The sequence below is a fragment of the Pogoniulus pusillus genome, chromosome Z (genome assembly GCF_015220805.1).
Source record: "Pogoniulus pusillus isolate bPogPus1 chromosome Z, bPogPus1.pri, whole genome shotgun sequence".
Classification (NCBI taxonomy): Eukaryota; Metazoa; Chordata; class Aves; order Piciformes; family Lybiidae; genus Pogoniulus; species Pogoniulus pusillus.
In genome coordinates this window covers 55,612,782-55,628,134 of record NC_087309.1, presented here as the reverse complement: position 1 = coordinate 55,628,134, position 15,353 = coordinate 55,612,782, and the positions used below count along the sequence as shown (strand labels likewise).

The following is a 15,353-nucleotide window of genomic DNA, read 5'->3' as shown; positions in this document are numbered from 1 at the left end:
AAACTAAAGGAGTTCCTCCTCACGTTAGACAGAGCTTCCTACATTCAAGTTTGCGCCCATTGCCTCTTGCCCTATCACTTGGCGCCACTGAAAAAAGGCTGTCCCCGTTCTCCTGACACCCACCCTCTAAGTATTAATAAGCATTGATAAGATACCCCCATTCTCCTCTATGCTAAAATGCCCCCCCTGACCTATCTTCCTAAGACAGATATTCTAGTTCTCTAATCATCTTCATAACATTTTGCTATACCCTTTCAAGCAGTTCCCTGTTCTTCTTGAGGTGGTGACCCTAGAACTGGACACAGCACTCCATTCGAGGCCTCGTCAGGCCTTGTCAGAGTAGAGGGAGAACCTCTCTCAAGCTGCTTGCTACACTCTTCTTGATGCATCTCAGCGTGTCATTGGCTTTTGTGGCCACAAGGGTACATTGCTGGCTCATGGGAATCCTGTTGCCTACCAGGACTCCCAAGTCTTTTTTTTTCCCCACAGAGCTGCTTTCCAGCAAGTTAGTCCCCAGCTTGCATTGATATATTATGTTATTCCTCCTTATACTTGCCCTTGTTAAATTTCCTAAGGTTAGTTTCTTCCCACCTTCTCCATCCTGTGCAGATCTCACTGAATGGCAGCATAGGCTGATGTGGCGTCAGGCAATCCTCCCAGTTTTGTGTCATCAGCCATCTCACTGAGGGTGCACTCTACCCCTTCACTCAGTTGTTGATGTATTCACCATATGAACAGGACTGGACCCAGTATCGACGCCAAGGGAAAACCACTTGTTATGGACCTCCAACTAGGCTCTGTGCCACTGACCACAACCGTTTGAGCTCTATCTTTCAGCCCATTTTCAATCCATTCCACTGTCTATTCCTAAAAGGATGGAGCATGGTGAGGAAGGTTCATGTCAAAAGCTGTGCTGAAGTTAAGGTACAAAACTTCCACTGCCCTCCCCTCATCTATCCATCTATTCATGCCCTTGCAGAAGGCTATCGAATTAGTCAAACATAACTTCCCCTTGGTGAATCCATATTGGCTACTTCTGATAACCTTCCTCATGCTTTGAGATGATGCCCAGAACAAGCTGTTTCACCACTTTTCCAGGGGTGGAGGTAAGGCTGACTGGACTGTAATTTCCTTGACCTAGATACATTTTGCAGATGCATAGTTCTTTACATCTTACCGAAACTACATTTCTAGACACATGGAAGAGAGTTGTCTTCCCTGATGGTACTGAGGGATGACCATTTAGAACAGTCTTAACTTACAAAATAGATCTACTTTCATGAAATGTTTTTTTTCCTACCCATTGAGACAGTTTAGAATTTGCCAAGGTGGCAAATTGGGTATCTCCCAAGGAGAAGAGTGCTTGCGGGTCAGAAGCAGAGTAAGAAGTAAAACATTTGTTCTCAAATGGTGATGAAGCCTACAAATATGGGTTCTCTAATGAGCCTCTCACATTTTGTATAATAAGATGTGTTGCTGGTCTGTAGTGATGATCATTGGAATCAGCCTCTTAATTCTACTAGCTTGACTATAACTAAGCACTGGTTACTTCACAAGGATCAGTTTCACATGGACCCTACATATTTTCACCATGGGCTGCTAAGGCACTATTCAGATTTCTGATGTGGAAAAGCACAGTGGAGGCTGTGACAGAAGTGTGTCCAAAGTGATAAAGGCAAGTGTGGACAGTCTGGCAGATGTACAGCATGAAAGCAAATGTACAGACACCACTGCATGCCTGGCAGCATGAAAGCAAATGTACAGACACCACTGCATGCCTGGCATGCACAATGGACCCACCCATTAGCAGCTATACAGTTGTGCAGCAGGTTTGTGTGCAATGAGAGGCTCCCAGCCACCACTCACTGTGATGCAAAGAGTTGCTTTTGGTTATTGTGTTCTTGTGTTTACACCCTTGATCAATACCATTTTATAACAAAACATGCTCTTCATGGATGTCCTTTTTCATAGATGTCCTTATTGCTATCCCCACAAGTGCAATTGTTTCTATATGCTGTAGCACACAGGGAATATAAGCCAGGCCAGATTTCTTCGTGTGTGTACATATAATCATCTTACTCTTCCAGGAGACAGATCAGCACTTTGATTTAGCTGGGGCAATTATTAAGGAAGGAATTATAAAATATGTAGCTAATTTACTTTCTGGAAAGCCCCGCCCACAACTATATACAAATTAGAGAAATTTGGGTTCTAATTCAGTTGGGAAAAATCTTGACAAGGATGCTTATGGGCAATTAATTCATTTAGGAGAATCAGGAAGTTGCTAAAGTTTAGCCACAAAATGGCTTTGCCCCACTTAGAAATAGCCTGGAGTCCTAGGGAAAGTCTGTTCTACTCACTACGGTGGAGTAGAAATGTCAAGATAGTCCCTGGCTCCTTTGTGGCAGTGTTGGAACTTCACAGCTGTTGAGAGGCTCCTACATCTTCCCAGGGTGCTGGGAAAGAGGCAGACGATCTCTGACCTGATCCTGGTTCCTCAGGGCATGAAGGTTTGCAGAGGTGCAGGCAGGATCTCTTGCAGATGTGCAGAGGGCACCATGTCAGTGGTACTTCTTGCCACGTCATGAGGCACTTAAATGCTTCTCCTGGGAAACTTGAGGCACTTAAGTCTCCAGGTAGTTCAAGCCCAAAATATCAGGGCTAAGCTGGTCTGAAGCACGAGGCAGAGCACAACACTGTTGTCCAAGGGCAGTGAGGCAGAGGCAGCAAGGCAGAAGCAGCAGAACTGCTTGCAACTTAGTTCCCTTTATATTATTCACCTGAGTGCAATGGCTCCTTTGGCCACAGAGATTCACCATCAAAATGGCATTTCCAAAACTGACCATATTAGGTGAAAGCAGGGCTTGCTCAGCCTTATTTGGGTAAGACAGCAACAAGTACCTAAACACCTATGGGTATCTACTTATCACTTTGGAAGGAGACATAATGGTCCGAGCCTTTGTTTTCCTCCCACCCTTGCTTCGCCCATCATCAGAAGGATGGGGCAAGCCAGGACATCTAGTAGGCTTATTAGCCTTCCAGGACACACTTATACTTAACATCTGTGGCTACAGATATACTACAAATCATGCTAACAAATACGTCACAATTCAATTTTACCTAGCACAAGAGCTACTTGAAGACTGTGATGCTCTGATGCAGTGCATGAATTACATATACAATGATGTAACCAGAATTCATTCCATACACTCTCTTCCCTACAGGACTTTCTACCTTTTTACTGTTTTTTACAACAGGTAACAGGTGTTTCTTCAGAGCTTGTCGGTGCTGCTGCTATATCAGACATAAGGAAAATGGTATACATACCACCAAGAATGATCTTTTAAGACAGTGTGTACCAAGATGTAAGCAGTAACTGTAACAAATGCCACTTGCACTTTTACCTTTTAGAGTTGCTCTGATGTAGCTGCACATCTCACATGGTATTCTCTAGGATCTAGACTAAAGAGAAATGGTTGAGAAATACAAAATCAAAGTGTAAGAATGGCCATGCACTATCAAAAAACAAGAAACTCCTAAGCAAAATCCTGTCTCCTGAAACGTGGTACTTCTTTTCCTTTTGTTGCTGTCTCAACATCATCACTGAAAAACAGGGAAGTGAATGTCAGAGCGTGCAAGCAACAGAATTACACCTCAGTGGATTGAAACAAAATCCATTTGACTCATAACATCACCTGTAGGGAAGAAGAAAAAGAGAGTTTCTATGGTCTGGCAGCAACATAATCACCATTCTGAAAACGTTACCCAGGACAGCCATGTACTCACTGTTTTGGCATAGCTAACTTAACTGCTGTGTTTCCCCAGACAGCTACTACTCTGTCTTCTAGTAGTATGCTCTCAGTAAAGTGCACTGCCTTGGATTGAAGCAATTTCACCCTCAGCATAATCTCTACTACACCAGGGCCTGTCCAGCAGCAAGTTGATATGAATTTTCTGACAATCATCAAAGTTGCAGTCAAGTTTCTGTCACAGCTTATAAACTGAAGAATTTGACAGCGCATTATAAAAGGAGAAACAAGTGCAAGTTAAAAGGACAAATAATTTTTACACCACCACTATAGGAGCCTTTCCTGTTAGAATCACAGAATCAACCAGGTTGGAAGAGAACTCCAAGATCATCCAGTCCAACCTAGCACCCAGCCCTATCCAATCAACTAGACCATGGCACCAAGTGCCTCATCCAGTCTTGAACACCTCCAGGGACGGTGCCTCCACCACCTCCTTGGGCAGCCCATTCCAATGCCAATCACTCTCTCTGGGAAGAACTTCCTCCTAACATCCAGCTTATACTTACCCCGGCACAACTTGAGACTGTGTCCCCTTGTTCTATTGCTGGTTGCCTGGGAGAAGAGGCCACCCCCCACCTGGCTACAATGTCCCTTCAGGTAGTTGTAGACAGCAATGAGGTCACCCCTGAGCCTCCTCTTCTCCAGGCTAAACAACCCCAGCTCCCTCTGCCTTTCCTCATAGGGTTTGTGTTCCAGGGCCTTCACCAGCCTTGTTCACCTTCTCTGGACACATTCCAGGCACTCTGGTTCATTCTTTCCAAAAAACATTTTTCTGTGTGTTCTTACCCTCTCCCCGTGTTCACTGCAACTAAAGTGCACACTACAAAATTAGTTAATAAGTCCCGTCCCATGCCTGTACCTCCTCACAACACAACCTTGAAGCTTTATGTAAGTAGAAATGTTTCTGATCACAGCACCCAAACTCATTAACTAAATTGCTCAATGAGTACAGAATTATTCACAAACAGATAATCAGCTCAAACTCAAGTCACCTTACTATCAAATCTGCCATGATGGACTGAGATGAAAGATGTATCTCCTAGTAAATAACACCCTTACCATAAAGTCTCTGAATCTAAGGTGTATGAATTGCCTTCACCAAAAATTGTTCCTCTACCTAGATGTAAAACTAAACTATTTTACTGCTTGTGGGATCAGATGATCTAAACAGCTATTACTTGCTGTTCTGACATGAAACAAACAGGTTTTATCTGCAGAATTTCCTCCTAATAAGTACTTCTCACGAAATGTGAAGCTCAAAGAATATTAAGAAAGCTATTACCTAAAACCTCTTCTGGAAATGTTCCCCTTTCTCTGGAGACTGTCTGTTCTGGAGAAAACATATTTCTTTCACATGCATGTATTTTTTTTCTGCAAAGCAACAAGCAGTTCTGAGTCACAGTAGGTATTGTGCTGGAGATGATGCAATTTTCAGCAGGCTTAAGCCTTAAGTCTGACTTCAACACTGAGGTTTAGTTAAGCACAGGTAATTCTGTGACATAATTTACTGCTAAAGGCTCTGCTACATGGGCAACACGTTACCTTTTCTTTGCTTGGGGTGACTGCAGCATCTGAAAAATCTGTCATAACTCAGCATTGGAAACCCCAAAGTTTAAAGATAATAAAACTTTATATTTTTGAAGTCCTGATAATACTTACAAATTCCTGCTCGGATCAGTTTTGGAAATCTGAGCTGTACTAGAAACTTGTATCTTTGTATTTCTATTCCAGAGCATGTTATCTCAGCTTGGTATTTTACCGTTCTGATCACTGACTCCCTGTATTTTTAGGGTAATTTCAGTTAAGAAACTTTCTAGCTTTTTCATTACCTAGGTGACAGAGGGGAGCAAGGTAAATTGCCCCTTTCCCACCTACTTTTTCCTAATGTAACTTGAGAAGTAAAAAATACAGTGAAGGAATTTTATTACACATTCTGCTATTTTGTTTAGGATTTTTTAGCTGCAAATCAGATTTTGGAAAGCTAGTATATGGTTAAGAAAGGCCTCACCCCTCTCCCTTCCTCCCACTCTGACAATTCCCAGTGCTGTTCTTCTGAGGTCTCAGTTCAAAACAGACATTTATCTTTTGAAGTGTCATCTTACAGGGCTGGACAAAAGAGCTGGGATTTTTGTTGTTTGTTTTGTTTTAAAAGGAAACAAAGCCTTGTTTAGGAAAAAAAAAAAACAAAACACTTTATTTTTTTCCAAAATGTGTTTAGGTAGATTGCAACAAAACCAAAGTACAGTATAAAAATTACTCATACAGCCTGCAGTAGTTAATAATCCGCTAATACAATACCTAACATTTTGTCAAAGTCCTTTTGGGCCCAAGATAAATCTTTTTTTATTATTATTACAGAGGTAGTATCCACTTTGTGTTGAGCATCAGATAAAATTTGTAAGACCATTATAACACAGTCATTAGTGTTTGCCCTCTGTACATAACAGCTTTTGACAACATTTTATTTTACACTGGACTCATTCAGAATTGTCTGAAGTCAAGCACTTATTTCTTTCCTTGTGTTAGAAATTCAGCATCAATTTCTGCAGGTTTGCCTGGAATCTACCGAAAGCACTTCCCAGGTAAATATTGACACACCATTATCCTTTCTTCCAAAAGAAAGCAGCTGCATGAAATGTGATGGCATAACAATGGTTTTTTTTCCTCTCCCAAAGCCTACAGCATTTTTCACTGCATTTCACGACTAACTGCAAATTACAGTATGAGGCACACCAAACAAACCTAAAGAGAATATGTGTGGCAAGTCAAAAACTGGCAATGTTACTCCTCCATGACCGCCTTTGCAGAGGAGGTTAAAACAAGTCAGTGTAAGTTGCGACCTTTCTGCAGCATTCTGTCATTGAGGAAAATTAAGACAGATACTTTTTTCTTTCTGTAAAATTGCAATTTAGTCAATGTAAGCAGGAGCAAAGCATTTGGCAGATTCCATACATGTGCAATGTATAAACAAAAAGTTATTGTCACACCTTTAATTTTATTTCCATGCTAATATTGACTCTGCAATTACCTTAAGAATCTATAAAAGTTTCTATTGCAATTGTTTATTTTTCACTGTAGAGGTCTTGTTTTCCCTGTCTATCTAAATCTTTCAGAACAAGGTAAGAGTGAAGTAGATACAAAGCACAGAACCCACTGCACTAAGGCATGAGGACATAGGGACATAAGTGACACGTGTCCCACGCGGAGTAATGCTGTGCAAAGAGTCCCAAGCCTGCTGAGACTCCAGCTAGCTATTCCGTGCAGCACAGAACAGTGATACTGCATTTATAAACAACATCAGTCTAAATAGCCTAAAGTCAGCTTTATTGCTTACATGAAGCAAGCTTGGGTGCCTCTGCACTGCAGTCGTTGGTCATTTTCCTGGGTCAGAGTAAGTACACAGGGAAAGGCATGTTTGCTCAGATCTTGGGAGTGTTTTCTGTCATGCCATTTCATGAAATCTGCAGGTATTTCTTATCTGATGGTTTTGCTAAGATTGGAAAATCCAATGCCAACACAAGTCATTAAGACTTTCTCTCCACCCATATGCTCCGCTTCAGGCACCTTTGTTTCAATTTTAAACATGATCTGGAAGAAGCTTCTTAGGTGTCGCAGAAACTCAATTCTGAGGGAGAGAAAACAACACAGTTTAAGAAACAAAGCAGCAAATTAGCAGTATGTACTAATGCTGATTACAGAAATAACACAGTGAACAGAATGTGACAACATTGCTTAGCACAGAGATGTAAGTCTACAGGCTTCTAACGATGTTCTCATCTGTACTGCAGAAGTGAATAGTGTGCTCTGCTGAAACCACTGCACTCTTTGTACAAGCAGAGAGAAAAGGAATGCCTGATAACATAGCAGGACGAAATGGTGAGGGAAGAAGAAAGGATGAAATTGAGATGTAGCCAGGGAAGACGACTTATGATGCTGACTTTCCATGTTACACTCGTGTGGTACTTGCCCCTGTCACCCACATCTCCCAATGTCTAAAGTAGAAATAAGATATAAACAGGGATAGCCAAAATGTTTGCTGTGAGTGCACACCTTAAGAGGCATCATATCCTACAGCATACATTTAATTTGCATTACTAACTTGTCTACTGTCTTAATTCTTTGATAGAACCACATTCAGACTCATCTTTTAGAATGAGAGGCATGAAAACACAGAGTGTTCCTGAACAGACACTCTCTGAGGGTGACAGGAAAACAAACAAACAAACAAAGGAAACTAAGGAAATATTCCTAATGGCTTACCCAAAAGAGAAAGCAAGCAATTACACCAAAAGGCTACAAATAGGTACTTCCTCCTGATAGAAGTCTGGTTCCTTCCAGTCACAGACACAAAGAAGTCTGCAGTCTTGAACTAAAGTTTATTCTCCTGCAGCAACTGCTATGTGCCCTTCTTAGGTTAAGTTTAACCTTTAAAGAAAGGCAGTGTGACTATCCACTCCACACATTTCTTTGGCTGTCAGTCTGTAAAAAGCCTCTGCTCTGCATGCTGAGAGCACAATCACAAGGTAATCACACTTAATCAAAGTACTCACAAAATGGGCTACAGGAGACTAAGAGGATAGGGCTGTCCCCACTGCAACATCATAAGGCTTCTAAATCCCTCCTGGCAGCTCATATTCACTGAAACTGTGAATAGGCACAGCACAAGTTGCAGGAGCAAGAACTGCCTTATCTGCTCCAGCTGAGCATGCTTGCTGCTCCTGTGATTGGGTACCTGCATGGGGAAGGAGGAAGGAAACAGCGGGAGCCAGACTAAGAGATGCTGCTGTTATCTATGCTGGTCAGTGCTTCACAACACCCAAAAGATAACTCTGGAGCAGTTAGCTGAATACCTCTGAAGGGTGAAAGTGGGTGTGTGGCTCCTCATGCTATGTACACCTTTTTACCTCACCTTCCTCACTGATGTCTATAACTACCTGTAAGGAGGCTGTAGCCTGGTGGGGGTTGGTCTCTTCTCCCAGGCAGCCAGCAACAGAGTAAGGAGACGCAGTCTCAAGTTGTGCTGGGGGAGGTATAGGCTGGATGTTAGGGAGTTTGTTACAGGGAGAGTGATTTGCTATTGGAATGGGCTGCCCAGGGAGGTGGTGGAAGCACCATCCCTGGAGGTGTTCAAGAAAAGCCTGGATGGGGCACTTAGTGCCATGGTCTAGTTGATTGGCTAGGGCTGGGTGCTAGGTTGGACTGGATGATCTTGGAGGTCTCTTCCAATCTGATTGATTCTATGATTCCTGGCTGATACCTGTCCTGAGCATAGACACCAGCTCTTTCATCTCTCAAATAGATTAATAGTTAAAAGAAAGAACTGAAAACCACCTTTTCTTAGACACCTATCCAACTGCAAGGTTTCCAGTTGCTGGTATAATAGGCAAATGGGCATATGCTGGCACAAATGCTTCAGTAAAGCTCACAGTCAAGTTCTGCATCAGCCTCCTCTTTAGCTGAGTCCTTTTCAAGAGCTCTGGCAGTGTGGCAAAGAAGCAGCCAAGCCCACAACAGTAGTGCCATGGTGAACTGCAAGGTGGGCACAGAACAAATTGTGCAAATGCCAGAGTCAGTGTGGAGCTGGAAGCTCACAGTAAAATCCTAAAAGCTGATCAGTACACTCCATGACACATCAGTGCCACCAGTTCTGTCCATGCCTCTCTTTGCACGTGTGGACTCCTGTGTGGACTCCTGTGCTTTCTCTACCTCTTCACACTTTTGAAGGAGAGTGAGGGAAGGCAAGGTGAAGTTATAATGTCCTTAGTAATGCTTTCTGACCATATGTTTTTTCAGAACAAGGATTTTCTGGGGAATGAGCTGCCCAGGGAAGTGATGGAGTTGCTGTTTCTGGAGATGTTAAGAAAAAGCCTGGATGGGGCACTTGGTGCCATGGTCCAGTTGATTGGACAGGGTGGTTGATAGGTTGGACTGGATGATCTTGAAGGTCTCTTCCAGCCTGGTTGATTCTATGATTCTGTTAAGGTGGTTTTGCTACAGCTCTCAGGCACATGCTTAAAGGATCAGGGAGTGTAAAGGGGGGGCTGCCTGGGGACGTAGGGGCAGAATGTGGGAGGGGCAAAATGCCATCTCTGTCTTGCTGCAGTAGAAGCACAAATGCTAAGGGCCCTGTAGATAGGGGAAAAAATGAGGGGGTAAGGCAGGGGAATGTGACAGAAGTGCAACAGAAAGCAGGTTTGTGTTAGCCTGAGGCAGAAAAGGGTCACGTACAGGAAGGGTTGCCTCTCAAGTAGCATGGCAGAGCCTGCACCAGATATTCACCCACAGACTGGAGGACTGAAAGAGGTAGTCACAGGTACACAGAAGTGTTGTTTCGCTGAAAGTCTAGATCAGGTGTTCAAGCAAGAACATGCAGGGATGAGCTCTTCTCCTGAGGCCCAAGGACAGCTACGTGGGCCACACGGAGGCTCTCTTCAGGCATAGCCACTGCTAAACATAAAGCCATCGTACTGCCGAAAATAAACAGGGTGGGGAGGAGGGGCAGGGGAATTGAAACGCCTGCCCTTCTAGGCGCAGCCTGTTCCCGGAAGCCTAAGTCATACCAGAAGACACACAACCATTTCACACGTCTCAGCTCGCCTCTCAGGCAGAGACCAACTCAGCGCTCAGCATGAGAGGAGATATGTGCACCACCAACACCACCTTGATCCGACTGCCCTGAGAGCGGCCTGGCAGGGCCGGTGGATCTCTTATCGTTCACCAGCGTCCCAGGCAGGGCTGCTGCCCGGCCAGGGAACTAGGTGTGACCGGCAGCTGGTCGGTGCAGCCCACAGGCGGTGCTCGAACGCCTGAGCCCCCCGCCAGGGGGCGCCGAGACCCGCGAAGGCCCCGGGCCCCGATCCGCCGGGCAGCGGGGCGGCTGCGGGCCAGGGCAGGGAGACAGGCCTCAGGGCTGCCAGCGCTGCCCACACCTCCCCTCCCCCGTCCAGTGCCATTAGCAGGGGCGAAAGTTGCCTCCTTAGAAATACAGGAATTTTAGAGACGTTTCCTCATTCTGATGGAGGTATTCCGAAGCACCACGCTGCCACCTGGTGCTCTCATCCACCAGGTGAGCTGTCGGATCCATGTTAGGCTGTGCTAGAGGGAAGCCAGTCCAGTGTAACGCAGTTCGTACAGAGCTTCAGATTGCACCGCATGAAAGTGTTAACTGATGTCACAGCCCCCGGAGAAAAGAGACAACGAAGTGAAACACGACAGTACTGCAACGCACTTCAAAGTCTGTGCATCCGATGAGTTGCTCAGGAACCAAGTTTCCAAGCCCTTAGAGATGGCACGGGGGGATGCTGCCCCCAGAGCTGCTTCATCTAGGAATAGATCCTCACTGGACTAATAGATTCTCACAGCATCACAGATCTAATGATCTCACCTTCATCCCTACTGCATACTGCAGGCTTGGAAGAAGACAGGCAAGCTACCCACTCGAAACCAGCCTGTTTACAGAATAAACTAGTGCACACCTGTGACTTTCGTAGCATCAGGAGAGAGATGAGGCAATGGTGACTATTTTGTTTCACGTGTGCTTCGCTGTGCACTTCAAACACTGACATCTACTGCTGTAAGACTGAACACTTACTTTATATAGCCTGTGCAATGGAAGGCTCCCTGCCATGCCCTCAAAACCTGATCTATGTTGTTTCTGAGATGCCAGTGGTTGAAAATAGGAGTTAGGCAATTACTAACTGTCATGTGATGGCACCACCATTCTTCAGTTATCACAGTACTGTACCTTTCACATATACAGCACCGGTACCATGATAACCGAAAAAGGACAGTTCACAGTCTTATTACTTGATGCCATTGTGAGATAAACAGCCTTGCCTTCATTTGTTTAAAGGAAAACCACTCAGTCTCTAGGAATAACTGTAACCTAGTCTATGACTTGTCATTCTAATAGAGTAAATGAGTTTTTTTTGCTATTCAGTGCCCTTCCCCACACCTGCAAGTTGCAAATAACAACATAAGAAATCTATCTAGCATTTTTCTATCCTCTCAACCTCTACCAGCCACAGACAAAGCTTTAATAAAAATTAAGACTGAAGGACTAGATAAAAGTGCTGCCTAAGAGGGCTAAAACTTTGTGTTTGCACAGAATTATGAATTGAACTCTTAAGCTGCTTCCTACAAACAACCACAGCTTTGGCATTTGGCTAGCCATTAGAAAAATGCCATTTAATGCCACAGTTACAGAGAGAACACTAGGAAAACAAAGCAGTGCACACTAGGCAACAAAACAACAAACTGATGTTCACATACATTCCAGGACCAAGAATCAACAACAAAACCTATCTTTGCAGTTCTCAGAATCAGGAATGACATAGAAGAGTAAGGGAATCAAATAATCTTGTAATGTGTAGAAACAAACACTAGGTAACTTACACCATCTGTCTCATTTGAAGATGGGTACAAACTGTGCTATTCATAGCCACAGGCAAAGTTTTCCATATTAAAAAAATAGCTGTGCAATAAAACTAGGGAGTTCAACAAGACTGGGTAATGAAACTTAACAAAACAACTTACGTGTATGGAGACAAAGGTCCTAGCAGGACTTTAGAAACATCCCGCTGTCCAAGGGTCATGAGGAGCAGAGCAAGGCTCTGATTTGTTGAATCTACACAGCCTCCCTGCAAAGCAAAATGTTTTAATAATTAATCTCTATGCAAACCAGAATGTGAGATGGGCTGAGACTAATGAAGGAGAAAAATACACTTAAAAGGCTGAATTATTGTTCTCAACTTTCAAGGCCCAAAAGATAAAAATCTGGATTTTGTAATAAACACAAATTAGTTTCACATGGCAGGCTGGTAAAGGAACAGAACTAGCCCAAAACTCAGTAACAAGGTCACATTAAAGATCCCTCCCAGCTCTAACAACCTGTTTTCTTCCCATGTCACAGAATGTAATCACTGAATAATTTCTTTGCAGTTAACTGAAAACAGGTATTAATTATAGTCCATGAGCATTTGAATACACCATGAATTGCAGCACTTCATGGTGACTACTAATTTACACTTGGACAAACAGTTCAGCATTAGCAGGTGCAAACCAGTAAATTAAATTCTGTTCTCACAAACATCCACCTAAGCTCTTGCTGCTAATTCTGTAAAACATTTTCTCCCCATATTTAAAATGGAGATTAACAGAAATCATCATCATCATCATCATCATCATTATTATTGCTATGTGGAAGAGCACTGCATCAAAGTATGTAGAACTGCATGCACTCATACATATTTGACTGTTGTAAGCCGTATGCACATGGTCAATTGCTTTGTATGTGGAAGCTGCTAATGATGATGTATTGTGCTAGTCTGAGCCTAGCTGGGATATTTTGGTGAGAAGAATTGGATTATAAACTGTGAAAAGGAAACAATGGTGACATCTACTTCACTCATAAGCTTGCTGAAATGTATAAACACAGGAACATAAACATAGATAAGGGAGTTTGCTCTCTGTTTTTTTGGACTGCACTTCTCTCTCTAACCTAACTCGCTGTCTGACTAATCCATCTGCTTCCTAGCCTCCCCTGGCTGATCCTCCAAACTCACCTTGAACATAGGGCAAAGTCTGGGGTAAGGTAAAGGAGTGGAGAGAAGGTGGAAGGGTGGTTGGGAGCCCCTCTCAGGGACTCTGGTTTCTGGGGGGGCTGTTGTGTTTCTGTATTACTTTTTAACTTGTGTATTTCTGTCTATAGCTGTATATACTGTAAATATCTGCTTGTATATTGTCCTAAACTGCAAATATAGCTTTATTCTTCAATTTCCAGCAGCTGAGTCTAGTCTGGGTGATTTTCTTAAGTGGGGGGGGGCTGGTAACACCCAAACCATCACATCTATATTTTTTAATACATTTTTTTACATAAATAGGATTGGAAGGCCTTCATTGTTTACAAAGTCTTAACACAGTAAATTAGAACAAATACTTTCAGCCAGGAGTGTTGTGGAAAGAATGTACCAACTATGCAAGCACGCTGAAAAATACCTAGCATAACACTGTTTCCAATAATAATATACATCATGATTCACAGCCACAAAAAAATCTGTGAACAGTTTCCTGCTAGATCAGGCCTGATGCTAAATGGTCTGAATAGGCATGCTTAGAGGGACAAAACTAAAAGTTCAATCTTTAAAATCAAGTGCTCCAGTGAAGGAAAACCTAGAGTTATCTCCGTGGGCAAGGAGTAACTTGACATACATTCTGTGAGGTAACATCATCCAAAAAGCAAGGGAAGGGCAAAATAAATTTTGGCCTACACAGATCAAGAAAATACAATGATGTGCAATCTCAGCACATTTCCTTAGTGAGAGGGCAGAAAAGACCCACAAAGATGATAAAGAAAATGGAACATTTGTCTTACAAGTAGAGACTGAGGGAGCTGAGGCTCTTTAGTTTGGAGAACAGGAGACTGAGGGGTGACCTCATCACTGTTTATAAATATGTAAAGGGTGAGTGTCGGGAGGATGGAACCAGGCTCTTCCCAGTGATGCCTGATGACAGGACAAGCAGCAATGGGTGGAAGCTGAGGCGTAGGAAGTTTCATTTAAACATTGAGAAGGATTTTTTTCACTGTGAGGGTGACAGAACACTGGAAAAGGCTGCTCAGAGGAGTTGTGGAGTATCTTTCTCTGGAAATACTCAAAAGCTGCCTGGACATATTCCTGTGTGATCTGGTATAGGTGATCCCGCTCAGGCCGTGGGGTTGGACTAGATGATCTTTGGAGGTCCTCTCCAGTCCCTGACATTATGATTCTATGACTTTTCCAAGGAGAGTTACTGAAGGTTTCATTTTCAAGATGGCCTTGCTTCAGTGTGACCAGTCTCAGCTCTGCTCTTCTGAAATAAGCCTTTGCCCTTCATGCAACTAATGATAGACCACAACAAAGGAAACATCTTCATTACATTCACTACCATGAGCTAACTCCTTGCACCACTCTCTTACAAAAGTCCTTGTCCTTTTAACTATGTGAACCTGACATATCATAGTGAAGTTCATTTACTCAGTCTAACATTCTCTGGGATTGATAAAAACTGTGCTTTATCTTGAGCAAATAGGGGATCTGCAGAATTTACTGGAGCAATCCAGAGCCATAGACCTCACCAGCTGTATTTGCCAACCTGAAACATGCACAAGAAGTCCATGAGAGTTTGGTAACAAGTATTCCTGACACAGGACCTTCTGTATTTGTAGTTTGGTTAATAATTCAAAGTGTTTCTTTATCACTTGGATGAAACCTCTACAGTGCCTGGGGTTGTTTTTGTTTTTCTAAAGCTGAAAACACTGCAAAACATCTATTTTTAATGCAAAATTTGTGCAAAAGTCTCAATCAGCATGTCCTAAACAATACAGCAAAACAAAATGTATCCACCACACATCCTAGCTGCTTACATAAAACGTCTTGTTGCACTGAGTTTGTCATCCTCACTATTGCTGTGCATTAGCAGTGCACTGCTATGCCTCTTCCTGCATAGGCAGTGTTCAGACAGAGAAATTGATTTGCTTGTAGTCTGACGACAGAACTGTAACTTTTG

At 43.1% G+C, this 15,353-nt stretch overlaps 1 protein-coding gene across 1 annotated transcript in view; it reads right to left on the bottom strand.

Moving 5' to 3' along the window:
* Positions 1 to 6,192: 6,192 nt before the first annotated feature.
* The window catches only part of RCL1 (RNA terminal phosphate cyclase like 1), a 34,490-nt gene continuing 25,329 nt past the window's right edge, over positions 6,193 to 15,353 (bottom strand). Inside the window, exons 8-9 of the mRNA XM_064140405.1 lie at positions 12,345 to 12,448; positions 6,193 to 7,434 (exon numbers count right to left, since the gene is read on the bottom strand). Coding sequence (XP_063996475.1) covers positions 7,284 to 7,434; positions 12,345 to 12,448 — 255 coding nt within the window. The 3' untranslated portion in view covers positions 6,193 to 7,283. The remainder of the gene's footprint in view (positions 7,435 to 12,344; positions 12,449 to 15,353) is intronic.